Below are 27,777 nucleotides of genomic sequence, written 5' to 3'. Positions count from 1 at the left end.
AAACACAGCAGCTTCAAAGCGTTTGTAGCGTTTTACTCAGGGTGCTCTTGACAAAGTTGGTGTAGCAGCTGCTTAAGTCTCCTTTTAACATGCATACAGTTTCTTACACAGTCTTCCAATTAAAACAACAACCCTGCAATCATAAGAGTGTTTCTCCAACTAAATGTGTGTATGTGCTTAGGACTGGCACTACGATAGAGTGACTCACTGTCAATGGCCTCAGAGTTGAAGGTAAGAGCCGTGTCCAAAGACAAACAGTCCACGGTCACCTCCCCACCCTGAATGCGGTACCAGTTGTGCCTCAGAGGGGTTGTGCCGTCGAACTTGTCGTGAAAACCTGTCCTAGAGCTGTCGTTCATACCAATCAGAACATCATCCAGAGCCCACTGGGCAGAGTGTTTCCCTACAACAAAGGGGACAAAAAATGAAAATGAAAAAGAAATCAACCAATCAAATTTCTTCTCTAATAATATGGCAGTTTTGTGCTGTGTTTTCCTGAGTCAGCACACTAACCTTGCTGTGGTTGCCACCACCGGAACACTGTATAGGAGGTCTTTGCTGGAGGTGGCAGCTCAATGGTCACTACCTGGGGCTCCAAGAAGGAACTAAAATCCAGTTCCCTTAGGAACTGCCACTGGACGCCATTGTTGGTGGAAAACTGGACAATGACACCTAAAGCACACAAGAAAGTGAATGGATCCTTTTAAATGAATGAAACACAAAATAATGTAATGGCAGCCCTGAGGATAACAGACAACTGTTTAGGAGGCTGGCAGTGTTGGATCTGACACAGCAGAAATGAACAAACTGAACCTTTGGCAATGCTGCAGGGTAAAAATGCAGTGTGTGCTGGCTGATGGACAGAACAGATAGCAGAGATCAGATCTGTAGCTGCACAGCTCTGGTTGGATCACATCACAAGGCTGATCAAAGACTGAGCAAGAAGGAACAGATGGAGACAGGCCGGTGGTAAAGTGATCAGAGCAGATGTGGAGTTGCTCTCTCTACAGACTGCACTGTTAAGGACAAGCCACATGGATCCAGCAGAGGGCCTCAACACAACACATGAAGCACTGACATATGGCTTCTGTGGATTGAAAATTACCTTCATTGCGGGAGCGAGGCCTGGTGCAAGTGGGTCCTAAACTCTTGCTGCCAATTCGGATGTAGAATTGAACCAACCTGTATGCAAAGATTAAGAAAAGTGAATTTCATATTCCAACATTTTTACACATTAAACTGTCTTGAGTGTTTAGCCCCTTCTTTTTCCAACCATCGGTCCTGAAAGATGAGAATTATTTTGTAATTTTACAGCTAAAATTAGAAAATTAGTCCAGGCGGCCTGTTTGATTCTTGGGTGATAAAGGGTTAAAGGGCGATCGTGGCTCAAAGAGTTGGCAGTTCGTCTTGTAACCAGAAAGTTGCCGGTTCGAGCCCCGGCTCGGACAGTCTTGGTCGTTGTGTCCTTGGGCAAGACACTTCACCTACCGCCTACTGGTGTTGGCCAGAAGGGCCGATGGTGCGATATGGCAGCCTCGTTTCTGTCAGTTTGCCCCAGGGCAGCTGTGGCTACAACTGTAGCTGCCTCCACCAGTGTGTGAATGTGAGAGTGAACGAATAGTGGAATTGTAAAGCACTTTGAGGGCCCCGAAAAGCGCTATATAAATGCAATCCATTATTATTATTAAAGGGATCTGTAGTTTTCCTCTCACCGTGTGTTGGTGGTGTCTAGAGGAACTGTACGTGCTTCTCTCCTTCCAGGACTGCTAAAGTAAAGGGCCTTGCCCTCACCAATGATGCCACAGCCACCTCCGATGTGTCCCCCGCTGAAACTCTGCCAAAGTGGGCTCAGTTTCCCCTCAAAGCCCTCAGTGAGCTCTGTGGGACTGGCCACAGACGGGACACAACTATCCTGCTCCACTGTGAAAAATATGAAGACAATAAAGTTTAAATAAACAAAAAAAAGCCCTTCTTTGTCTTTCCTTTCTTTTAATTTCCTTTCTATAATTCTACCTTACCTGTGTATCCCATATCACAGAAGCAGACTCCAGAGATGCAATCACCATGTCCTCCACAGTGGTTTGGACAGGGCTCAGAGATGTAGACCCCATCCAGAGCAAAGGGTGGAGCATCTCTGTACACACTACTCTCCTGGAACCACCGGAACCTCGTTTTACTAGAAAATTAGGCAGGTGAAGCCATTTCAATTGGAGTTTTCAATATTCTCAAATATTTTCAGTCTAAAAATATGTTAAAACAAATCACCCCCCTCTTCCCAACCCCCCCAAAGAAAAAGAAACCCAGTAGTACAGCTTTGCATCTCAAATTACATGCCTGTTACCATAGTTACCTGGCTGCAACATTACGTGGTATAACCACAGTGACCCTGGTCCACTGTTCATAATCTCCAGTGTTGTAGACAGCTGGTTCTCTCAGCTCACGACCGCTGCCCTCACAGACCCCAGCCCCCGGGGTGCCTGGGTAACAGCCCTCTCTCACCAGGGCCCAGGTGCGACCAGCATCATGGGAGTACTGCAGCAGCACTGGTGCAGAAGCACTGAACTCTGATTCACAGCCGATGTTCAGCTGGCATGGATGGAGTAGAGGGGAAAAATTGCACATCTTAGGAAATCTCACATTTGCTTTAAGTTGGTTTAACATTCCTTGTACTTCGCTACAAGCCACTTTGCAACCCACCACTGTGTCCTGAAATGTCTTCCAACTTTTACATTTTTAATTTCTGTAGTTTCCACCTACTTTAAACTGGAGGGTGTAGCCAGGGCGCAGAGCTAGGTCCCTGGTGACAGCCACCCTGTCCCCGTCAGAGCGCCCGAAAACCATAGCAGAGGGAGTTGGGGCACAGAAGCTGTTGTTGTTTTCTCTCTCCATGCCTTCATTACCTAGCATCAGCCAGACACTCATCTGGTTCAGGGGGTAGTCGAATGCTGGTTTCTCGTAGAAGTTCTTCAGAAACAGAAGATACCAGAGTTATTTTTCTGTTTTGTGCTAATATTTTTTTTGAAGGAAAAAGGATTTATAAAAAGATAAATGGAAGTCTTTTTTATTTAGATTTTTAAGAGCTCATAACTGTTCTATGTCAGCATGGCTGACATGTTCTAGTACACCAAATAAAATTCCCATATCAAGAATAAGCCATAGCTGCTATACAAGTTCACAGCACAAATTACAAGTTACTAGAATAACTCCTTAAGATGATCCCTGACCTGCGGCAGAGTAGGATTAGCCATAGGGATGATGTGTTTCTCCCTCTCTGACAAAATTATGATATCATCGATTGCCCACTGGTCATAGCCTTCCCCCGAGTGAAGAGGCTGCCACCAACGAAACCTTGTGGAGGGGGTTTTAGAGGTCAAGGGAAGCTCGTAATGCACAAAACTGCAAAAGAGGGGAGACAGGTTACACGTTTCTTTTCCTATAAGACATCCAACAAATACTTCATGAGCTCTGTCCTCCTTTCTTCCTCTGCAGGTTTCTCACCGAGGCTTGGTGAAGTCAGTAAAGTACATCTCAGCAATGAGGCCCCAGCTGATGCCTCCATCATTGCTGTACTGCAGGAGAACTCCTTCCTCCCTGCTGTCTGCCTGGTTACACTCCGCCCAGTCTCCACCCACCCGCAGGTAGAACTGGACAAACTCTGCCCATTCAGTGTCCAGATCCCAGCTCACAAGCTGCCTAAGCCCAGCCTGAGAGTAACATACAAATGAATTAATACATATTAAGTGTGGGAAGATCAGCTAGAAACACACTTTACAGTCCGACATAATTTTAAAACAAGGGTGGGTACTCCTGGGTACTCCAGCTTGCTCCCACAGTCCAGAGACATGCTTATTAAGTGAACTGATTACTTTAAATTGGCTCTTAGTGTGAAAGTGAGTGTGTGTCTCTCTGTTTTAGCCCTTCAAAAGACTAGAAACCTGCTCAAGGTGTACCCCTGCCTTTCCATGACAGCTGAGATAGGCCACGCCTCCTGCCCTGAACGGGAAAAGTGGTTAAGAAAACGAATGGATGGATCAGATATATCCCACACATGGTATCTGGAGCCAGTTGTGATCCAGTAATCAATATATAATTATATGTTGAAGATGGGAAATCTGTTGCCATTTTCTTCGTAAGCAAACTTGGAATGAGGAGACGTTGTTTGCTAAAGCAATGTTCCAGCTGTGGACACTAATTTTTGGCTGCCGCAATATGTGAAACAAGCGATGTGCAGCTGCCTGAAAATTGTGAATCTCCTCTGTCCAATCAAATCAAAAGCATGTGCAATACTTCTCAGAGCTATTGAATAATTAAATAAAAAAATATTTTCGAGCAGAGCAGAGGTAATCAGAGTTCAAAGGGTAGCAATTTTTGGCAGCAAACACTAGAAAGTAATCAGGAAATGGATAGCGTATGCCAAGTTTTACACATATCTCTGAAGGGATTATTTTAATAAAAACAAATTAACTACACTTTTAATCTGGATCTAGATTTAGATCTAGATTAAATACACAAGACAATAACAGAATGTGTCTCAGATTTCTTTCTAATGAGCGCTAAAAATGAAGAAATTAAATGCTACATTCTTGCAGTGTTAGGAAGGGTTTTTTTTTTTTTTTTACAATGTTTGTTCTACTACAAATGTTTTAATTTTACTTTAATTTTACCCCAAAAGTAAAAAGAGCAAAAACCAGAAGAAGTTCATTTAATGTATTTCTACCTTGCTGAAGTACAAGGATGATCCAGAAGAAACCACACCACAGCCCATGTCAGGCGTAACCACCTCTCCACCTATCACCTCTTGCCATGTGGCGAGCAGTGCATCCTGGGACTCAAAGTCAGAAAGTACGCTAGAGGAGAGTGGGGAGGAGGGCTGGCAGTCTGTTCCAGAGAATCCATCATCACACCTGTAAGAGAAGTGAGTGCTTGAACATTTTTATTCATTCGAACTTTAATACAGATTTTAACAAAACACCAGTGGAATGGTGCTACTCAGAGGTATGAAAAATGTAGTCAGTTTATTGCACGTCTGACCTGCAATGGCCATGGTCACACCAGCCATGCCCATGACACATGTTAGGACACTGCTGGCCAATGTAGATGTCATCCAGGGCCCACTCATCCTGCTCTCCGTAGTAGCTCTGGATCCAGCGGAACCGCGTTGCACTGGACCTGAACACAGAAAGCATCCTGAATGTTTCATAGTTGTAAAATGTTTATACTGTTTATACCAAAGATAATGCATGTAAATGGAAGGGGAAAAAATGGCAATATGGTATTTATGCACCTGGCTGATCGAGCAAAATGATTAGAAAGGTCACTGATTGTTAAAAAAAATGCATAAAATGGTCTGAAAAAGCGTGTCAATTACAGTTTGCTTCTTGGCGCAGACAACTGTAGATTTAATGTATTTTGCAAGGTCAAGATTAACTTAAACGTGCACATTCCAGTGTATGTGTCTATGTGTGTTCTGCAGTAATGTCACAGAGAGGGCAATAACATTACACGTTCTCCATGTGGAAGGTAAATTGTGGATGTGTGCGGTGTGTTGGCAAATGTTTCGGTGGGGGTTTACTATATGCTGTATGTACAGAAATGATGAGTGGTAGCAGAAGCTAGCGCAGATAGGCAGTTATATTGGGGATTATATAGCAGAGCGGTTCCTTCGCCTGATGTGTTAGTGACCCAAATCAACTGAGACCACCTCATGATCTTTCTGACCTGACCTCGACTGTTTTATTATCATTTACTGCCATGACCCTTTGACCCGTCATCACACCCTGCAGGAGATTAGACCACCTTTATTTAGGAGCTGGGAAGCAGAATGAAATGGAGGTGGAGGTCACAGTGCTCGGTGTGGAAGGTTTACGTGATTACTTGAGCTGATATATGTGTGAGCTAAGGCCTTAACAATATATTTATTTCTCTTATTTGGCACTGGGTGACTGATTCACTATGGGACTTGCTTGAATTCATATTAAACCGAGCGGTTCTTTATCAAATATGTCTTCCAAGCCTAATGCAATGAAATTGCAGTCTTTGTATAGTACATATTACACTACTCAGTCAACACCAGTTTATAGAGTTAACACTGGTACTGTACGGTGTGAAGCAAATGACGGAGAACTCCCCCATATCATTCGATAACTTGTTTGGGATGATTTCATTTTTTACCAGACAAAAAGTAGTGAACCAGACTGAAAAAGTGTGCCAACACTGTCCACCTCACGTCAGGTAAAATTATCTGCTAGGAACTGGCTGTATTTAAGCGCACACCCCTCTTGACAACACAAGCTTTTGAGGCTTGGGCTACATCACTATAATTAGTAAACACAAAGAGCTTGATCACGCCTGTAGAATCGCTTCATGTCTGCACAGCTCTGCAATTAAGCTGGAGAAGGACAGCCGTGCTAACTTTTGTTTTCTTGTTGACTGCGTTCCAGATAAAAATGACTCATAAGCCAATTTTTGGTGGCTACAACAAACAATTGAGAAAACACATTTGTGTTAATGTTGAGGGCGTGAAGAAGTGTTCTGTTTGCAATGCTGTAAAATGAATTGTCATATTAATTGCTATACAAGGGTTTTAAAAAATCCTCATGTTGCTTTCTTGTTCTGTCTTTATACAACATTATAGACGTGCACAGCTGCAGATGCATGTCCATGTCTACATGGAAAAGCATTAAGGGTAATAAGTATGGGTGCTTTCCAGTATTCTGATTTTCTGCTGTATGTTATGGTTCTGGATGCATTCATGGCACATCATGCTTATGAAATGCAAAGAAAGCATGAAATTAACATCAGAGAATTTTTTTCCCAAAGGGCAATTTGTAAAAATGTTCTTCTATGTCTCTACATGTGATCCTTACCATGTCTTCTGAGGCAGAGAAAGGGTTATGCGTCTCCAGTCTTTGAACTCTGATGGGTGGTAGACACTGGGAGCTGTAAACTCAGAGCAGCTTGGCATGCCAGGTAGACAGGCCTGTGCAAAAGAAATGAGCAGCTTCTTACTACACATTTTTACTCATACAGCCGACGGGGGAGCACTAACTAACAGCAATTACTGAGAAGGAATTTTTTCCATTGCGGACTGCGCTTCGTAGTAAAATTCTTCAAAAACAGCTGCAGATACAGCCCAAAGCTTCATCATTCACACAATATATAAATATAAAAGGCTAATGGAGGATTAGAATATCTCTGACCTTGAACACAAGCAAAGGATTAACTGTACAGGACATTCACTGAGTTACATTGTGCACTTGCCAAACGACTGCATTTTCATGCACATGGGAGAATTAGAGAAAATTCACTGATAGAGGGCTCATTATGCTCTATTCAATTCCAAAAGCAATAAAAGTCTTGGCAGATACTTTGGTGCTTTATGAATATTTATGAGCCAGTTATGATCACTGAAAATCTTTGTTGAATCATGGGAAGATAATCTGCTTGCTGATTCAAGTATTGCCGTGTATTTGCTGATAGTGGGATGATTAAAAGTAATTGTGATAATTTCTCATCTGAGACAAAGTACCACATTTAAAGACATTATTTACATATTATTACCAGGACTGTAATGAGTAAATCAATATTCATGATCATGAATAAATGATACTTCCGTGTCTTTCTCTGGGATGACTATCTCAAGTTTTAGTCACAAACAGATACTGCATGTGCACCGGCCTGTGATAACAAAAGCCACTGTTAATACATGGGGAAATAAAGGTGACTGTGCTTCAGTCTCCTTACCTCTTTCACCAGGTGCCAGGTGAGACCATGATTGGTGGAGAACTCCAGTCGCACTTGAGTGTCAATGTGAGGGGAGGGCTCGCGGCCACACCCCATGACCAGTGAAAACTGGAGACTGTAGGAGGCTCCGATCTGCATTGATTGAGTTTCCACATAGCGGATACTGGAGCCAGGACTGGGCTCACCAGAGAAACTAGAGTATGACATGGAGAAAAGAAATAAGAGTTTTCAAACCTTATACAAACCATATATATGCTCTAATGCTATAATACTGTTTGTAGAAATAAAGAGAATCCTGACAAAATTTAAAGAGTAAATCATTTTTATACCACCAGAGTTATAAATGACCATTGTGAAGCGGAATTAAGGTATTCAGTCATGTTTGAACCGAGTGGAAATTAATCTCTTCAAATACCAAGCAAAGACTAGTGTATTAATGCAAAAGAGCATTATGCACCTGAGGGTCCAGTCATGCTGACAGTACGGCTGGACATGGCCGAGATAGAAACCAAGACTCTGGGTGACGTCCAGCACGTTGCTGAAGTCAAGACTTATGGTGTTGAACAGCACAGAAGTCATGCTGATTTCATCCAGGGCCCACACGTCGTGGCCACGGCCCGAGTGGTACGGCTGCCACCAGCGGAACTGCACGCCGAATTTGCGAGCGCCGGATGGGAGTTCGACAGACACAATCCTGATGAAGGAAGGGAAACGGTTAATAGACGTGCGTGTTTGCAACGCGACTACCTATAGCTTGTTAAAAGCTGAGATAGCAGAAAGAAAAACTCAGGCATGATTTAGAATTAATGATCTGAAGGATAATTAATAACTACTGTCACAGAATTGAATAATATATTACTGTTTGTCATGTTCACACTTCTGTACGTGTTCATTCTTTAGCAAGAAAAAAAACCCTAAACTGAACATTGCTGATGTTAGTTCACATAAACAGTACGCAGGCACAAACGAGCAAGTGTAAAGTGATACATATTTGGATAAGCTGGTCAGCTGATATTAATCATACAGGCTGACTGAACTGTGACTCAGGTCTGACTTGGATTTTGAGCCCACACAATCACATCTGCTGTTTGTACATTTGGACAAAATGCATGGGCAGGATTTCTATTTCTAACCTGGATTTATAAATACAGATGTTATGCTGCTGCTAATTTTTCTTTCTCAACAATCATTATCATGATATCTTATGCAAGCATATACACCGATCAGGCATAACATTATGACCACTCACAGGTGAAGTGAAAAACACTGATTATCTCGTCGTCATGGCACATGTTAGTAGGTGGGCTATATTAGGGAGCAAGTGAACGTTTTGACCTCAAAATGCATGTGTTAGAAGCATCAGTTTGTTTGGTTTGTTTTTAAGAGCACAACAATGACTTTGAGGTGTTGACTTGGCCTTCAAATTCCCGAGATCTAAATCCAATCAAGCACCTGTAATCGAACATATAATGTAATCCCTGATTGAAGTATGCTGTTACAGTACTTATATCTGGCATTACGTAGTTGCTGAATCACTGTCCTCTGTTGACCTCTCTAGTGGAGATGAAGAGCTGTGTGACATAAGCTGAACACAGCTGAAACCCAGCCCACTCTGTCCACTCTTCATTACACACAAAGATGCCACTAACTGTCTCAATGGGTCCCAGCAGCAAACACCTCCAGCACAAAATTGACAGCACATACGTATGTGTTAATGGAGTCACTGAAACTCTATTGGTTTACAACCATTCGCACAAAGAGACACACACTCATGAGAAAATAAAAGATTTAAATATAGGAAGTACCTTGGCTCATGGAAGCCCTGATATGCATAGTGCTGCAGCAAGGTCCAGGTGATGCCGTTGTCTGAGGAGTAATGCAGCAGGACGCCCTCCCCTGGCTGGTCTGGAGCAGGACATGAGCTCAGGATGCTCCGACTGCCCAGCCGAAGAGTGAACTGCAGATACCTGCAGGGAATCAAAGATGACAGCGAGAACAAGTAGGGTCAGCTGGTTAAGGAGCACGGTGAACGGCACAGAACAAGTGTACAAAAAGGAAATGACAGAAAGACAGAAGAGGGCACACTGAAAAATTAGAGAAAAAGAAAACCTAGGTCACAAAGAGTGTGTTCAAAGAGCAGAGAGAGTTGGTTAAAAAGGCAGATAAATAGACACTCGTAGAGTGAGGAGGTGGGAGCGAGGTGGATGATGGATGGGATGATTAAATGAATGAAGAGAAAACTTAATGAGACAGGTTAAAAAAACACTCAGCAAGAGTGTGAATGAGAGTCACAGTTTATACCCATGTATTCATGTAAACTGTAAATAGTCCCAATACAGAGCGAGTTTCTGTCATCTTATGTTTATTTGTGTTTTGGCAGACATATCCTCATCTATACTAATGTAAAATTTATTATAATTTCCATCATCTGTCTTGAGCTGCCAGTCATCCCCCCGCTCTCTGTTGCTGGTTGAGCTGTGCTTTCATTAGCAGTGCAGTTTCCTCTTCCAGGCAGCTGTTCACTCAATCAGCCAGGAAACTGGCATTAAATATGGCCATCAGGTGGCACACTCAGAGCCGCAACAGGCATAATCAATCTAACACAGATGCCATATCTAAATCCATCGTTCGCTCTCTATCATTCTCTCTCATATTTTCATCTCCACTCTCATCTGCAGTCCTCCCCATGATCACAATCCATCTCGGAGCACAGGAATACAGAGTATGAGGGAATGAGGGGTGGGCAGAGGAGGAGGGAGAATAGATGGCTGCCTGGAACATTTGCAGTATCAATCACAGGTACAGACACCTGCTGAAGACAAGCCACAGTTTTCCAAAGTAATCTGGCAAAACTTGTGCTCCCTGATTTCTCTGCTCATGTTTCTATATGCAGTACATTTCCATTCTGCTCTGCTGTATATAAGTACTACAATTACCTGGCTTGGGAACTGTCTAGTGGAGCCGTGACCAAGTGTCTCCTGCTGTCCCTGTTGAAAACCAGAGCCTTTCCGCTGGCAAGCACACCGCAGCCAAAGCTGACCTCAGCCCCACGAAGTGAGGAGAAGGTATGGTAGGAGGAGAGGCGTGGGCTGGAGAAACCCTCAGAAAGAAAAGCTGGAAAAGTCTGGGAAGCAAGCTCACAAGCTGGACCGCTGAAACCCGGATCACATCTGGGAAAGGAAAGAAAAAGACAGGAGACGATACACAAGATAACAATGAGAACAAAAGACGGAAATAATGAGAATTCGTTAATAAGTCATAAACATAACATGTACGATCTGATTAATTTTGAATGGTTATTGGTGCTGTAAGGCATCATGTGGATGAGCAGGCTTGTTCTGGATTTATTTGGTTTAATAAAAAGTGGATTCTTACTTGCAGCCGGTGCGGGAACAATGTCCTCTTCCAGAGCAAAAACGAAGGCAAGCTGGACCGAAATACACTGAAGAGAAACAAATTAATTGTAATTAATCGTCAAAGAATCTCAGATGGAAATCCATCTGAGATTCTTTGATTTATGTAAAGCTAGAGATGACATGTTGTCCTCCCCCTGTCCCCCAAAGAGCCAAGTAACTTCCCAGAGGCGTAATCAAGGTGGCTGCCAAGTAATGGGACTTGTTTGCAGTAGCAGTTTGAGTAACCTTTTTATGTGTGTATTCAATTAAATATATAAATATCTGCTTTACTAAATGAATAGATACTCTAATCACATCATGTATAATGGTGTTAGCATAAACCACAAATGTGTGGTCACTAAGATATATCACATCTGAACAAGGACAATTAAAATAAAGGTTATTCATGACACTTGTGCAGACACCAAATATATTGCATGGTATCCTGAGTAATTTTCATCAGCACTTCATATATCAGCACAGTTTGCACAGCAGCTCTGATTATGTTGATTTATACTGCTTATTGTTGAGTTACATTATTTGCATAATTAATATTTCCATCATGCCCTATTGGCACATACGCACAATCTGTATATACTTCAATGGAACATGTGATAAGGAAAATCTGGCCTTTATGTGCAGCTCATACCATTGTCTATAGCCCACATGTTGCCGGCTCCCGAGCCAGACTGCTTCCAGCGAAACCGGGTTGTCTCTGTCAGGGCGGCATTGGGCAGAGGAATAGAGATTCTGGTCCACCTGTGCAGACAAACAATAGTAAGATGAAAGAAATACAGGAACCCCCCCCCCCCACCAAGGGTGCACACATGGAGATATGCACACTGATTTATACCCGCTGTAGTTGTCGGAGGAGTATATGGTGCTGTGAGGTAGATGGGGTCCTGCACAGAGCTCTGGCAGACACTCAGTATGGAGCAGAGACCAGGAACGACCGTGGTTGGTGGAAAATTCCAGACTGACACTAAAATAAAAAGGATCAGAGGACATCTCAGTGACCTAAATTGCTTCTCTTAACTTAAATTAGGTAAAAACTACGTCAGTGTGAGTGGTGTTAACTCCACCATCCCTCACTCCACATTTAAATACATCTGAGGGCTGCAGTTTGATTTAAATAAACAGAACTTTTAGTTTTATGTATGCATCATGAAAATAACTGAGTGACCTGGCATGTGTGAGACTCCTTTGTTGCTGCAAAATGTCATGTATTTGACTGAAAATAATGGAGATGTTCACATTCACAATACGCCTGGCCTAGTTTACAATGAGTCACACCTGTTGGCAGGCTGGTAGGAGCCACAGCCCAGGTTGATGGAGAACTGAGCAACATGTGTGTGGGTGCCAGGCAGCACGGGGAGCAGCTGCATGAAGTCCACGGCCCACACGTGACGGTTGGCACCGCCATGTGACCGCTGCTCCAAGCAGAACTGGGTGACGGGTGTTTGCAGCTCAGTCGGCAAGGCCACAGATACCACTGCAGGAGTCTGCGAGAAGAAAGAGAGTGGATACAGTGAAGAGAGCAGAGCACAGGGGAGGCTAAAATTAGGGCAGTGACTGTGACTGTTTCTACGTTTGATTCATCTGCTAATTATTTAGTCAGTCGATTAATTGCTTGGTCTAAAAAAAGTCACAAAAGGCCACTTCTAATGATCAAACTGCTTGTTTTGGTCAAGCAGTTTGGTACAAAAATAGTCACTTTTTGTACGACTCGCAGGCAGCAAATCCTGTAGATGTGAAGCTGAAACAAGTAAACAACATATTTACTTTAAAAATGATAATCGGTTATCAAAATGCCTCACAGCTGTTAATCTAATGCTATTCAATCAGACAGAGCGCTTCAGGCTAACAAAGTTTATGCATGCCCAGTTTTTGGTGTATCTCACCCTGTAAGAAGAGTACGGCAGGGTGTCGAGCACCACACGCTCCCTCCTTCCTTCAGACCGTCCAAACAGAATCACGTCGTGTTCATGGAATTCTCCCGGCTCACAGTCCACACCACCTACACACAAACATGCCCTATTATGCTTATAGACATGCCAAAAACACTTGCACACCGTGGTTTATTAACTGCAACTACAGACTCTGGAGCTGTCTTCCTCTGAGGCTGAGTTCTGTGGACTCTGTGATCTCTTTTAAAAAGCAGCTACAAACTCCTCTTTTTAAACTTGCTTCTGGGTAACTTTTGTTTTGATGCTTAAGCTTCTGTTTTGATGTTCTTCCTGTGAAGCACTTTGCGGTATTTATCTTGAAAGGTGCTACATAAATAAAAACTGACTCAGTTTTACTTACAGCTAGACAGAGAGTATACAGATGGAGGATTTCCATACCCATGGTAAAGTAGAAGCGGAGGTTTCCGTAAGACGTGGTGTCGAGGTAGGGGGTGCACACTCGCCTCCGGCCCTCTCTGTCAAACACTAGCGCTGAGCCCGATTCAATCTCTCCACACTGGGTCCCATAGACGGCACCCTCTATGTCCCAGCTGAGTGAAAAATAACAAGGAGTGAAGGGTTTGTGAGAAAAAGACTGATCTAAACACAAAAGGTTTACATCAAAAAGGCAGCTCTATTTCTCACAAAGGGCTTAGATGGACCTGCATGTTTGATTTGGCGCAGGATGCCCCTCCTGACACAACCCTCTGCTGACTCGCAGGGATTTGTGTCTCCTCCCCGTCTTGAACTGTGTTAACCATTATGCAGTAGAGTTATTAAGGAAAAATAAGCAGTGACTAAAATTTGTGAATAATTTTAAAAAGTCCTGCATCTCCCTCTGGAGTTTTCCTGAAATCAGGAAAGAGTTACAACTGCTAAACAAACACACGGTGTCAGAAATATGGCTTAAGCCACTTGGTAGAGGCATGCAGGACGCACTGACACATGCATGCACAAACATATTTCTGCACAGTAGAGAGAGGACTCTCATTAGTTCTGACAGAAGCCGGCTTCTATCTCCTCTCCCCTTTCCTTTCCCTCTGTCACTCCCTACTTTCTGTGTCTTTGTCACTGCCAGTGTTAAGTTAAATGACACTTGGCAGAGCGGAGTGTACCTTCAACGTAAAAAAATAAAATGAATAAAAAAAAGAAAAGAAAAAAATCTCCCTGCCTACTTCACACATGTTTCAGTGCCTGACGCCTGATGGGTGAGAGCTAGCATGCAGTGCAGCATGTTGGCATGCTGCAAGGAGGTGTGAAGGTGCGGGGCGGTTGTAGAAGCAAACTCCTGTTTGCGGTCCTTCTCATTAATGGAAAAACATGCTGACAGACACGGTGCATGGAGCTTGTTAATCACTCCCTGGCAGTAACGCCATCTATCATCTCTCTCCTTTCATCTCTCTTCCTCTTGCAGCGCTTCAGACAGTGCTCTCTGCTGTCCGGCGCGCGTGTGTGTGTTACTCTGAACAGATGGACTGCCATCTCTGTAGCAGTCAGAGGCACGGCGTTCACCTGTGTCGGCCCCCATGCTTGACTTGATCTTGTGCGACACACTGCATGTTTAATCGCTTGACATATGACAAGTGACAGGTGTCAGTGCATTTATGTGTATACATAGACACAGTAATATCTATCTGGTAATATCCCGTCCCTCTGATCCAATCACATCGTGCATAAGATAGCCGTTTATGATTCTGTTGACTCTCTTTCAGCCCTTCGTGGTTTGGCTCTGTTGTAGTTTAATCCTTTAATGACAGAGAAGACTCTGGTCTCGAAGCCAAGTTCAGTTTACTGCTTCAGCTTTATTGCGGTGGATGAAACTCCCTGTCAGTAAAGTCTCTCTCAGTATCTTCTAAAAAAGCTTTTAAAAATCTTTAATTCTTCATTCATCTTGACTTGACATTTCCTTGATTGTGGTTTTTTTTGTGTGCATGTAAAGCACTTTGTTTCTCTACCTTTGAAAGAAACAACAGGAGAAAAAAATGCCAAATTAAGATAAATATAAATCAAATAACTCAGTAAAGGGGGGATGGACATTTTTAATCCTTTAATGACACAGAACAGTCTGGTCTGGAAGCCAAGTTCAGTTTACTGTTTCAGCTTTATTGGAGTGGATCAAACTCCTTGTTAAGGTAGGTATAAATCAAATGACTCGCTACTTTGACTTACTTTAACGGTGGGCTCTCAAAGTCTTCCTCCCAGTAGCTCCGTCCCTCCTCACGGTGCAGATCAACGTCCCTGGTGGTGGCAAAGCTGTGTCCAGTTTCCTCACCACCATGGAAATACATGGCATTGCCTTCTGACTGACAGGCATGCTGGACAATAAGAATACAGATGAGAAATAGGACGCTGTGCCACTTATACAACCACATGATTACATTTATTTATTGCTTTCATACTGGAGTTGTTGTAGTTTCTTGCTTAATATATCTAAGATAATCTTATATAATCTTAATCTATCTGAGCATTTGACCACATTTCTAAGCAAATGACTGGGAAACAAAATCCTTGAGTATGCATTGATTGACTGGTGTACCTTGACAGTAGCTCCAGGGAAGAAGAGCCAGTTGGCGGTGTCTGGGGGATCCAAGTTTTCCTCCATCAGGGGGGTCCTGTGGGCGGCGTTGACCAGAAGCACATTGTCCATCCCCCAGCAGGACTCATAGCCTTCAGGGCCTTGGGGGGCCTCCTGAGACCAGCGGAGACGAACTCCATCGGCTCTGGCGGAGTGTGGAAGTGGAAGCAGGTGGATGATGGTGCTGCTGTTGGTAGGAGCTCTGGAGGAAAATAAAATATAGAAAAACAAGTGACTTTCTAAATGTGGAAGTCATGGTTTTGAAATGATGTTCAGTATTTACACAGTAAATAACAATCATCAATCATTTCAATGTAGCTGAAATAACCAAATAAGGAGAGACACAGCAGCTTTAAAAAGCAGCTTTAAGAATGAGTTGAAGTGTTTACGTGAAAGCAAAACATCCACTCAGTGCTGCTAAATATTGTATTAAGAAGTCTATTATTATATTATGCTTATGTTTGAAAGCTGACAAAACAGAGAGAGGTGGGGAGAGAGAGGGATTAAAAAACAGGTGGATCATCGAGGCAAACAGGAGAGGGATGACAAATTAAGAGGGGGAGGTGTGAACAAGGGAGAAAAAAAAGAGGGCGGGTGTTTGTAACAGATGGAAGGACTGTGGGATGGGATGAGGAACAAGGAAGAAAAGGAGGAAAAATACCTGATCTTCTCCAGTGTGATCCAGTCATCTGAGGTGTTGGTGTTGCCACCGAGGCTGTACGACACAGTGATGCTGGGGTCTGAGTAACTGAAGCGGCAGGAGCCTGAGCCTGAGGAACAAAACATCAGCAGAGGACACACGTATATGATCGTTAACACTCGTGTTGAGGGTGAAGCTCCAAAATGTGCCGTTTAGCTATTATTTTTCATCAGCTGAGCTGTTTCCAGCCAGCCAATGAGCTTTTGCATGTGAGGCTACGAGATGTGCAATGGCTGTCTTTCCAGTGATTGCTCCCACATCGTCTCCATTAATGGAAAAATAATGTCTAAATGATGTCATGGTGGAACTGATCAGCAGCTTAACAGGGCTCAGTGACATCAGGAAGCTGAATGACGGGGCTGGGCAGAAATGACTGGAGAAGTCAGAGAATGACGACAGTACTAACTCCAGCCAGAAACTGTTCATCTGTGTGCGTGCGCGTGTATGTGTGTGTCATTATTGCTGCGCATTTCTATTTACAGAGTCAGAGAGGGATTGGACCGCTTTAAAATATGGTGTCGTGTGGGTGCTGCGGGATTAGGGAGGGTCAAAGGCTACTAATGGAGGGAGACAGGTAACCCCCACAGCATCCCTACCTTTCCTCTCCTCTCCCCCTCCTCCCACTTTACCGACGGTGTGTATTGTCCATGCCTCCAAAATGTTGCGCCATGCTGTTACATCCCCGCTGAATACAGCCATGCATTAACCCGCTGCCACTTCACAGTACTGCTCTACTAAACTGTTCAATACGCAACACAAATTCATACTGAGGACCTTCAAGCAAGAGTGCAGCCAGACAGAATGTTCTACATTATGTACTCTTATTTCCTCCTAGTCACGTTCCCATGAGAACTGGCGGATGCATGTAATGGACATGAAAAATACAGCACCTCTAAAAACTCTGCCATGGCCTTCTGGGTGTCTTTCCAGAATATTGTAAATCATTCATTATTGTGACGGGGGAGAGGGGAGGGGGTCGAATACAGTTTGTACAGGCTGGCTTCCTGACATCTAACAGTGGAAAAGATGCTTGTTTCCTGAGGATGCCATTGGGATCCTTGCACTGACTGGTTAAGACAGGGCTACCAAGGTTAAAATAAATATCCCACACATAAGCTGTCTGAATGTAGTTATTGTCTACAATGTGGAGATTTAATACTCACCCTGGGCAAACTGCAGGACTGAGGCAGTGCTGGTGTTCAGAGGTACAGTAGTCTGGGGAGGATACACAAGGCAATTTAGGATATTGCGGATAAATAGTTACATTAAGTTAGGCTTTGTAAATATATTATAGAATTCTTTAATCTTTTGTGCTGGATTAGCAGTTTAAGAGTAATCACGCTGGTGTCATTTGAGACCTTAAACCACTTTGTCTATTTTTTAAATGTTTGTTTGAGTGCGCATGAATGTATGCTGCCATTATTGATGTTGTTTTATTTGTCACTGTGTGTAAATGTTTCTGTGTTTCTGGTTGCGCACGCTTGTTGCGCTTGACAGAAGAGCTGCCAGGCAGCGGCATCAAACATTTGGAAGAGTGACAAACAAAGCAAATGCTTATCAGAGAAGTAAATAGCATCACGAGCCACTAAATACTTCTATGCTGAAGCCTGGCTTTAATCTCCTACAACTGAATAAACAGTCTGAAATCGAGTTTATAAAGATAGGAAGAGAGCATGGAAACGATTGTTGTGTCCCAACGCATCTGCTGTTTTCTGCTGTACAATAGTGTGTTCAGAGTATAACAGTTGCTGTGCTGCAGTTTGCAAGAGAAGTTTTAGCAAAAGGATAAATGCCAAACAGGTGCTTCAGCATCCTGAACAGGTTGCTGGTAGATAACTAGAAGCAAGCAGTCGTAGTAAGCAGCATTTGAAAGGGATTTAAAGAGGGTGTTTGTGGCGTGTTGACATCAAAAATTTAATTTGAACAAAGAAATCATGAAATACACCAAAACCACTTTGTACTTCTGTTTCTGCACATCTTAAGGATGCTTCAAGAGGCATGTACGAGACTGTTTTATTTGGAAGTGTTCACTTTTAGTTGTGTTTGTCTGAGGTAAAAACTGAGAAAACATATTTGAATTGATTTCATCTAACCATCAGTTAACATATGCTTAACAAATGTTAACAAATGCTGTTGCTCTTACTTACACGTTAAACAAACTGCAAAATCTGGTACATGCTTACTCCTGAATTAATCCCCACGGAAATTAAGTCCCATCGAGAAAAACCAGGTCAGGTAAATTTCCCTTCCTTCACCGCAATCAAGCATCTCCTACGTTAGCAGTGTGTGCACAGTGTTCATGGAATATACAAATTTAAACATGAGACTCAACTGTGGTTAGAGCAAGCATGGTGTAATTTACTGCCAGTGTAGTTGTGGCGACTGTGTGGTTGCTTTGGATGTGTGATCAATTGGCCGTAAAATGTACAGCGGCTGCAGTGTGGTCAAACATGGCAGTTACCAGCTCGCGCTCTCCGAAGGGCTCGCAGAAAGTGACCGCTCTGCCATGCATCAGTACGCCACATTGCTCTCCAACCTCACAGTTGCTACACTCAGACCTAGAGGAGAGGAGAGGAGAGAAGAGAAGCCGAGCTGTTAGACAAACTACAGTGCAGAAGTAGTGACAGTGACTGCACCCCAACATTACAAGAGGAGTCATAACCTTTTAACCTACCAGATGCTGGGGTCTAGCTCTCCTTGTAGGTTGGAGTCAAAGTCGTCACGCAGCACAGCATGTTTTCCATGAAGCTCCACTACACACGAAGCACATGCTCACTGTTAGACACCGTCTGTACGATACTTTTCATTATCAATTTTATTTTAAAAAAACAATAGCAAGAAGTGGAATGCAGACTGACCAAGACTCGGTCTCAGTGGGGACTCGGTTGGAGCTGAAACAGACAGAGAAGATCAGAGTGAGTGTTGCTAAGCTATACCTGCATGTCTGTTATCATGTTGCGTCTGAATCTAGCAGAAGCTTACTGATCACAAAGAGCTAAAGAAGGGTGCATTAATGAGTTTTTATCATGGACAAAACTAAACACGCAGACCACACGTGTGTATTTGTCAGAAGAAGCTAGGAAAATGGACCAATCTTGAGCGATCATCTCTGAGTGAAACAAACTTTCGCCGTGTCCTGGTCAGCCATGGCTGCAGTCTCTTGCCTACTGATGTTAATTCCTTTCAGTAATGAAAGGCTGGGCTGTTATGATTAATGGTTCAATGGCAATTAACCGCCTTCCTCCCCAGAGGCGCCCTGTGTGCTGTAATCTGTGGCCGCTGCCTAGACTCAACACTCAACCATCAATCTCTCCTGGGGTATATACGCAGCTCTGAGAAGAGGCAGGAGGTGAATGGAGGGAAGTCATGACTGTTAGGATTTAATGAATCAACTATGGGTCTTAAAAAAATAGTCGCAAAGCCTTGATGTGACCTTTGTGCTGAAACAGATGGAGGAAAAATACGTAGACACACAGTGGGATTTAAAACTTTAGAAATCAAACTGAGGAAAGGTTTGATAGATTAGCTTAATGGAAGCTTTTTTCACTAACTGGTGCTCATGCTTTAATAAAAAACAGGAAAGAAGTGACAAATAAAGTTGTGCATAAACTCAGACCTGCATTAAAAAGGATACTGGTGCAAACTGCAATCATAAATTAGAATATAGTTTGCACACCTTTATTTTATTAGGTTATGGAAATCTCCAAAGTTGATCAAAGCTATCATGCAACTTAGAGAGATTCATTTCTACTTTTAAATTGCAAATAGGCTTTGATCTCACCAATTCCGCTGCACTATTTTACTCTGCTCTGGGATGGTGGGGGGTTTTAAGACAACCTTACTCCTGACTGATGAAACATAACCAGCTGTATTCTCATCCAGGATGAGCCTGCCCACCTGATAAGGTGGTCTAAGATAGCACAGCGTGGATTTGTTCCAAAGTTTAACTTTGAGTTACTTAAGACTCTCTTTCAAGCATTCGAGAAAGCCCACTTAAAAGCCCCTTATAAACAACGGAACCTGAATCGAGAGATGAGGGATTATACAAAAAAGTGTTCTTACAATTGTAATGGCTTTGGAAACGTCTTTACTTTAAGCTCAGCTTTCACTTTCTTTAGCTGCCCTCATTTCTCGCCACTGGATCCAAATGGCGGGCTTTTAGAAGTGGATTTGCTATTCATACAGTGGTGGCAAAGTTTCATGCTGACTGTAGAAGTTTAAGTGGCCTGTGTGACAGAGCTAGCTGGTTCAGTGACTGTGACCACTGCTGCTGCTCTAGTGGCCCCTGATGCTTAGCTAAGGCCAGAGCTCCAGCTTAGTGATGCAGCCCATTAAAAGCAGATCAAAGGGTTATGTTTCCCCCCTTTCTCCATCTTATTTTGTTATTTTCTAATCCTCCCGTGTCTGCTGATGCAGAACATGTTTAGAGAAGCCATCAGTTCAAGCATGTGTGACTCTTTCATGCTTCTTGTATCTACTTTACATTCCTATTAACCTCTAATAAAAATGATCCATACGATTGTGTGCTCAGTTTACACGGCCATGTGCTGATCTTACGTATTCAACCTGAAAAGAGCACGTACTTAAACTCATTTCCTCGTAATCCATCCTCTCAAACAGGCATACAGTCACAAACGCTTGCTTGGTGGATAATTCTGCTCTGTATAGTCTTCTCCTCTCTTGCGTGCTTAAACAAACCCTTCTAAATCTCCTCCAGTCTATCTAGTGAGGCCATTTGGCTGGAGAAAGGCCCAGAAGATTTTTTTTTGGGTGGATAATCCCTTGAAGCTTCCAAAAAGGCCTCATTTACAGTTTTCTTTCTCCCTGCTTCATCACACTCTCCTGCTGTCTCTCTCACTTCTCTTCTATCACAATCTCTCTTTCCTTCTCACCCCCCTCCATCCGCACCCGTCCTGTCTCTCCCTGCCTAACCCTTTGCGCATCGAGAGCAGACAGTGGTGCTCATTTCACTTGGATTAATCCCCTCTCACTTTCTTAAAGACTTCAATTACTGCCTCCTCTATTAGCAGCTCATCTCTGCTAATGCCTGTATCTCCCTGGCCAGGGCTTAAACACACAGGCATGCAAAGACACACACACACATACACAGATGACTTTGCCTTCCACAGCTGACCCAACCCTCTCTGATATTCTCTGTAATACACATGTACACTTATGCACATATGCACAAATAAACAGAAGAAACAAATAAGAGTGCCATTTCAGTAAAATGCACCAGTGCTCAAAGCACATGGGTGCTGATGAGCAGGGTTGGGGTGCTACAATGGGGGACTAAATGAGCATAAGCTTTGGCAGACTCAGACATCTTGGCACAAAGATTGCGGGGCACAAGTCACGTTAAATCTTCTCCCCCTCCGTCTCCTCGCCTTCCAGCTCTAATCTCCTCTTGCTCCTCTTTTCTCCCCACCCTGTAAACTGCATCCACTCTTCCAAACTCCCTTGTTCTCATCTTATTTGCGCTTTTCCCCCCTTCGTCTGACTCACATCCTTGATGACGCGAAGTGCATTTGAAGTCATGTCGCTCTCGTCTAACCGGTGGTTGCAATTACTAACGCACCAGGTTGCAGGAAGCTGTTGTTTTTGATCTGCGGTGACTAAAAAGAGGCGCTTCTCCGAGGTTAGATAGCAGCCACTCCAGTCCATTCAGCAAAAACAGGGCGGCCGAGTGAGCTCTAATTGGAGTTATTACAATAATCACAGGTCTACGGTCTGAACCACCAAAGAAGTAAGACTCACACCTCGGTGCCCACGTTATCTTTGTTTTTCTTCGCTACACATGCTTCTTCACCAAAATGGAATAAAATCATAAAACAAGAGAGGCTTATTTGACTTCTTGTTCCTGTCAGTGTGTTAGAAGCATTATTCTTTAACATGTTATCCCCCTCAGTTGGTAATGTTTAGCAATGAAAGTAATTCCAGCAAAAACTACACAACAAAAATTGGAAAAAATATTTTTTTTTAATTCAGAAGAACAGTTAAGAGCAGAAAATATGGGAAAACATGGCTACAGGAGGGAGTCAGCAGGCCAAGCGAGGGAGACAAACCAACAACCAAGGTCTCACATTTTTTTGTGCCACTGGGCAATATGGAATGGCAAGCAAGATGGCACTCAGCCAGGGAAGCAGGCTGGCTGGCAGACTGGGTGGGTGGCGAGGAGGTGGGAGAGGCTAGGCCACCCGTCCCTTCCCTGTTGCGTTGTGATCAGGCACCCCTTAGGGAGCAGTGGCCTCTTTGAGTTATATGTCCCTTTAATAATCCATCTGGGGTGCAGTGCACTTGGCCAGGCCCATAAAGATCTGATTTATTCTCTTGCTGGAAATGAGACGACTTGGGGATGCTGTGCAGAAAGCAGGGACTGCTGGCCCTGCTGTCAGGTGATAGAACTAATGGACGGCCTACAGCGCTATTCAACACCCTCAATGACTCCACCCTTTAGCAGAGAGCACCCTTTCCTAGCCCTCCCCTACCTTTCTTCATCCCCCACCTTGGCCGCTAATAAGTCTTTCTATGGTCACTCATTAGATGCCTCCCCTCCCCAATCTGTTCTTATACTTCCAGTTATTTGAAACTGTAGGAGTAATTTGAATTTTGCCACATCATTCTTTAAAGCATCTCTAAGAGCCTGTGCTGATTGGTGTCACAAACTACTCCGCCGTGCTGAGCATTTCATTTGGTTGCAGCAGAATTTGTCAGACTCCCATTACGTCTCGACTTCAGAATCCACATATAAAAACAAAATATGGGGATTTTTCCCCCCCCTGTGCAGGTTGTTGGGGTAAAGTAATGGGGTGTAGATCAAAGCAAACTGGAAGGGATGTTAGAGGAATGAATTGGAGGCAGATTGAAGGGATGGGGTAGGGAAGTGTGCTGGCACAGCAGAAAGGAGCTGTAAGCACAGGGGGGAGCAGTGTGTCGGGGACCAGGCATCCCCCAACTCTGCTAGACAGATTATTTTACACACATGTACACAAACACACACACACCCACACAAATCCAGTCCTTGCTTATGTCTTAGCAGGCTATTTTGGAGGGCTTTCTGTTACTGAGAAGCAAAGTGTTGCATATCAGGCGTTCCACCTCGGGTTTAAGGCTTATATCGCCCGTCTCCGTTCTTTATCCTTTAATCGTATATTTACATTAGAATTTATTTGAATTATCTGTGTTGGCCATCTAATTCAAACTCTGACCTTCTTTTCTAGCTCTTTAGCTAATCTGTCCATTTGTTCTTAAAGTCTTCGCCCCAGCTGATCGGCTCTGATTGCCTGCCCTCCTCTTCGCTCCGTCTATCCTTACGTTCTCTTTTTCAACTTCCCTCCCCCTCCTCCGTGGATCATAACCCTGTTTTAGATAGCTTTCATTTCTTCAGCTCTTCAAAGCTGGAGTCTTAAGCATATGAACTTCTAAAGTGGCTTGAGCTGGCCCCATATCTTTTATTTCACTTTGAATGCTAATGTGGAGATTTGAAGTAACTTTGCTCGGAGCTCCCCCCACCCCCCACCCCACACCCCTGCACTTTCTTTGCCACTGAAAACAGAAAAATAACCTCTGGTTCTGGCAGAAAGGAAAAATCTAGAGACGGTTGTCTTACCTGCTGGTAACTCGGATTTTGTTGGGGAAAATGAGACAGTAAACATGATTTATGTCCAAGTCCCATCAGCGTTTTTTTGACTTGGTTTTGGCATGATAATACTTTGTATGTTAAACAGCGTTGGTTCTATAACCACACGGTTTATGTGAGGTCAAAGTAGTTCTCAAGTTTCATTTTAATGTCTGAACCTTGCAGTTGTGTGTGTGTGTGTGTGTGTGTGTGTTTAAAGGTACACAGCTCAGGTTTTGGTCTGTAAAGGGGAACAGAATCTGACTGGCTGTGAGTTAGGTCAGTGGTGAAGAGAAAAATGATGCTCGTCGGCGTTAGGACAACCCAAAGGAGACGAAAGCGGGGGTGCTTGTGGCTCAGGAAGTGTCCCGCGGCTCAGAAAATGTCCTTGGGCAAGACACTGAACACCAAAATGACACCGGTGTTTGAGTGTATGTGTAATGGAGCGAGCCGTATGGACAAAAATAAAAAATGATGAATGTGTTTATGTGGGTGTAAAAGCACTTTGAGAGAAAATCACTAATCACTACATAAATGCAGTTTATATTGCTGCATTTATAGCTGTATAAAATCAGCTTCAATCATTTCATGTAAAGAAAATAATCAGAAGCTCACTTATTCCCTCATTTCTCTCCTTGTCTCCTTTTGACTTTTGTTGCCCGTGCCAGATTCATTTCTCATTTATAATTCAGATTTTCGGGATTAGTGCAGCCTCACAATGAGTGATGCCCCATTAGCTGTCAATTAGCCTGCAACAAGGTCGGACAACCATTCAAATCTACTCTTTATTTTTGGTGATGACATTTAATTACCTCTCCTTCTCTGCCCAACACTTAAATCTGGAATATATGACCTTCAAGCTTTTCATCAACACCGTCTCGTCATCTCCAACATCTTTGTCCTTTTATCTTCCTTCACCAAACGTCTTAGCTACACCTTCAATTTATAGCCCTACAATTCCTCGACTACCTCTCCCCTGTACCTCTCATCGCTTTCGCCATCCTCTATCCGACCTCGGTTACCTCTCTCCCTGTCGTACCTGTACACGTTCCCTGAAGATTGCATTTAGTGCGTTACCTGACTGCTGGTTTTTCTGTCCATTTCCATTTACAGCTTGTGTCCTCCAAGGCCTTGTAACGTCTAAATCTCTGCTTTTCAGCTTGTCTGCTGTGAGGAGCTGTGTGTTAGTGTGATACCGCGGGGCCTTGGCACTAAACAAGTAAATGACTGTTGTTGGCTGTAGATATTTCATGTGCACAGGGAAAAGACTGGGGCAGTGTGTCACTGGGAGTGAAAGGATGAGCTCTCGGGCAAGGAGACAAAGGAGAGGAGCCTTGTCGCTCTTTCTCTCTGTCGCTCTTCCAGGCCTGACTGGGCTGACTGGGCTCTGTGCCTCATCTCTTCCAAGTGGCACGAAGGCATGAATTCGAACACTCTCTGCTTGGCATGTGTTGCATCCCTACTGGGATGTGCACTTGTAATAAAGAGCCCTCTGAGACCAAGTACAACGATTACTTTTAATCTAATAAAGACCAAGTTCTCCTGTAAGTATTCAGCATGCAGCTCAAATTCTTACTCCGAAACAGTTAGCAAAAACACCCTCGACTGCAGTTACTGTACGTCTCTACTTTCAGCATTAAAGTCCAATTTTGATCCAAAAGGAGGAGTTCTTGAGTGAGGAGGAGGGAGGCTTCTTTCCTGTAAACAAGCAATTATACACACTCAGCGTGCAGAGTGGGACTGCACTGTCTGTCAATAGCTACTTAAGGCTGTCACAGAAAGTGGATGTAAGATGTGTTGGCCATAAAGCATAAATCTCCGGCATAGAGAGAGAGAGAGAGAGAGAGAGAGAGGGAGGTGGGGGGGTGGGGGTGGGGGGGTTACTGAGTTTAGCATAAGCTGAAATTAAGCTGGCAACATAGGACACCCGAATATCTCTGACTCTGGCTGCATCATTAGGCAGAAAGAAAGCCAGGAAGTGCTGCAATGGCACAGTCATGAAGAAGCAGCGCATCAACTGCTTTGCCATATTTTGATAATATATGCATACAATTTGACAGACAGTAGTAGGAAGTGAGACAGAGGAGCATTATGCATATAAGTTGGTGCACATGTAACATATATATATCTGTAAGAGCCCATGCATTCATTATGCATGTGTATGCATGCAACATCCCTGATACTCACCTCCTTGCTCACAGAGCTGCTGGGCCAGCGTGTCTTTGAAAAGGATCTGTCCTCGATATGTTGCCGTGGCGCTGAGAAAAAGCAAAAGGAAAGACGGGAGAAACAGAGAAGGAGAGAAAATCATTATTTAAAAATAAAACAAAAAAAAAGATGAAAAGTTTACTAATTTCCTCTAATATTCAATTCAATATTCATTTTGGTGTGATTTTAAAGGTAAAGAAGTCAGATAGATGCATTTATATATTTATATTGACAGAAATGATAAACAAGTGAAAAGACATTGCTGAGCAAACAGACAAACAGTACCAAACAGTACCATTACAGTAAAAATAGAGCATGGGTTATACAATATCCAATATCATCATTCCTCGCACTGACACACTGCATTCCTTGCATGTCCGTGTAAATCTAGCTGTACGCAGCGTGTCATTCATAGAGAATGGAATATGAATTTCCTTCAGGTGGCCATAAAATGCCTTATTCATATGAAAATGGAGAATCTTTAAAAACCTAAGAGGGTGAAATTGTTCAGAGTGCACTGAGATATTTTACACAGATACTGAGACATGCTCTACTGTCCTGTAGAATGAGATCCACTGTAATCTGTGACAGCAGAATGACACTGCGAGCACGCTGAACAAGCTGTACAGAAACCTTGTTCATTCAAAAAATAATAACCACAAAAAAAATACCACTACTGCTGCTGTAGTAGTACTAATCGTAGTAAAAACAGTAAAAGAAAAACGTTTGGTATGTTGTTTATTTAAAAGCTTAGGAGAAGACAGATATAATAAAACGTGAAAAAAATACAAGCTCATAAATCAGGAGGGAGAATGAGGCGCAAAGATCACTGGGTCTGAGAAAAAGCTGCAATTTTCAGAGAGACCTTGAAATGAGTTGTGGGGAAAAATATAAGTTTTAGAGCCCTTTGAAGCTCAGTCCAGTTAGGAAACTTCTGCACAACAACACTACACTTTTAGATGGCCAGTAAAAGCCGTAACTCCCCACTTCTACAATATAACCTACATTTTCCCCACATAATATACGGATGAAAAACAACTGCGGTGTGACTGAGGTCGAAAACATAAAAAAGGAGAAATATCGCAGCTCTAATGTGAGTCTGCTCGTGCTGTTACTGCGTGTCCATCAAGGAGAGGAGAAAAGTTGCCTCACTGGGCGCACAGATAAACTTTCAAAAGTGCCCTAATCAGGCTTCGGCATTAATTATTAACATCATATGTGGCTTGTAAACTTGAGCGACCTCCCACACACTCAAACACAACTATGTACACCACCCGCATACACCGATCGAGTCTCTTGAAGGGATACTTGTAAGCGTCCTCTTTCCCACTGTGTGTGCAACGTACAGTACAGATGTTACAGTGCACTACAGCAGTTTTTGTATGCTGCGCCACACCCAGTCAACATACTGTATAGGAGGAGAGGAGGGTGTAGACAATATGGTGCTTGCCTGAGTCACCCGTGAGGCTCACAGACTCGCTTCCTTCTCCTTATTCATCACTCCTCTTTCCTTCCCTACAGTCCAACGTGGATTTTGTCTCTCACCTCACCAAACTTGCCTTTTATGGGTGCCGAGGCATTTACGCGTTTGT

General features: G+C 43.3%; 1 protein-coding gene across 5 annotated transcripts in view; it reads right to left on the bottom strand.

The window, feature by feature from the left end:
- Positions 1–27,777, bottom strand: part of reln (reelin) — a 95,922-nt gene that overhangs the window by 18,557 nt on the left and 49,588 nt on the right. For all 5 annotated transcript variants that reach the window (XM_087843217.1, XM_087843218.1, XM_087843215.1 and 2 more), the window contains exons 4-33: positions 26,165–26,235; positions 19,218–19,250; positions 19,034–19,112; positions 18,821–18,917; positions 17,523–17,574; positions 16,321–16,429; positions 15,621–15,861; positions 15,254–15,399; positions 13,484–13,635; positions 13,040–13,155; positions 12,432–12,640; positions 11,992–12,120; positions 11,788–11,897; positions 11,119–11,185; positions 10,680–10,913; positions 9,549–9,710; positions 8,201–8,437; positions 7,744–7,936; positions 6,867–6,979; positions 5,032–5,169; positions 4,718–4,904; positions 3,499–3,704; positions 3,225–3,396; positions 2,758–2,964; positions 2,351–2,586; positions 2,019–2,176; positions 1,713–1,920; positions 1,106–1,182; positions 514–672; positions 209–403 (exon numbers count right to left, since the gene is read on the bottom strand). In XM_087843217.1, the coding sequence (XP_087699343.1) occupies positions 209–403; positions 514–672; positions 1,106–1,182; positions 1,713–1,920; positions 2,019–2,176; positions 2,351–2,586; positions 2,758–2,964; positions 3,225–3,396; positions 3,499–3,704; positions 4,718–4,904; positions 5,032–5,169; positions 6,867–6,979; positions 7,744–7,936; positions 8,201–8,437; positions 9,549–9,710; positions 10,680–10,913; positions 11,119–11,185; positions 11,788–11,897; positions 11,992–12,120; positions 12,432–12,640; positions 13,040–13,155; positions 13,484–13,635; positions 15,254–15,399; positions 15,621–15,861; positions 16,321–16,429; positions 17,523–17,574; positions 18,821–18,917; positions 19,034–19,112; positions 19,218–19,250; positions 26,165–26,235 (4,493 nt within the window). The remainder of the gene's footprint in view (positions 1–208; positions 404–513; positions 673–1,105; positions 1,183–1,712; positions 1,921–2,018; positions 2,177–2,350; positions 2,587–2,757; positions 2,965–3,224; positions 3,397–3,498; positions 3,705–4,717; positions 4,905–5,031; positions 5,170–6,866; positions 6,980–7,743; positions 7,937–8,200; positions 8,438–9,548; positions 9,711–10,679; positions 10,914–11,118; positions 11,186–11,787; positions 11,898–11,991; positions 12,121–12,431; positions 12,641–13,039; positions 13,156–13,483; positions 13,636–15,253; positions 15,400–15,620; positions 15,862–16,320; positions 16,430–17,522; positions 17,575–18,820; positions 18,918–19,033; positions 19,113–19,217; positions 19,251–26,164; positions 26,236–27,777) is intronic.

Source organism: Neolamprologus brichardi, chromosome 7 (genome assembly GCF_056152115.1).
Source record: "Neolamprologus brichardi isolate AB-2024 chromosome 7, ASM5615211v1, whole genome shotgun sequence".
In the NCBI taxonomy this organism is placed as follows: domain Eukaryota; kingdom Metazoa; phylum Chordata; class Actinopteri; order Cichliformes; family Cichlidae; genus Neolamprologus; species Neolamprologus brichardi.
Note: the sequence above shows the minus strand (reverse complement) of the source record. Positions and strands in the feature narration are given on the sequence as shown.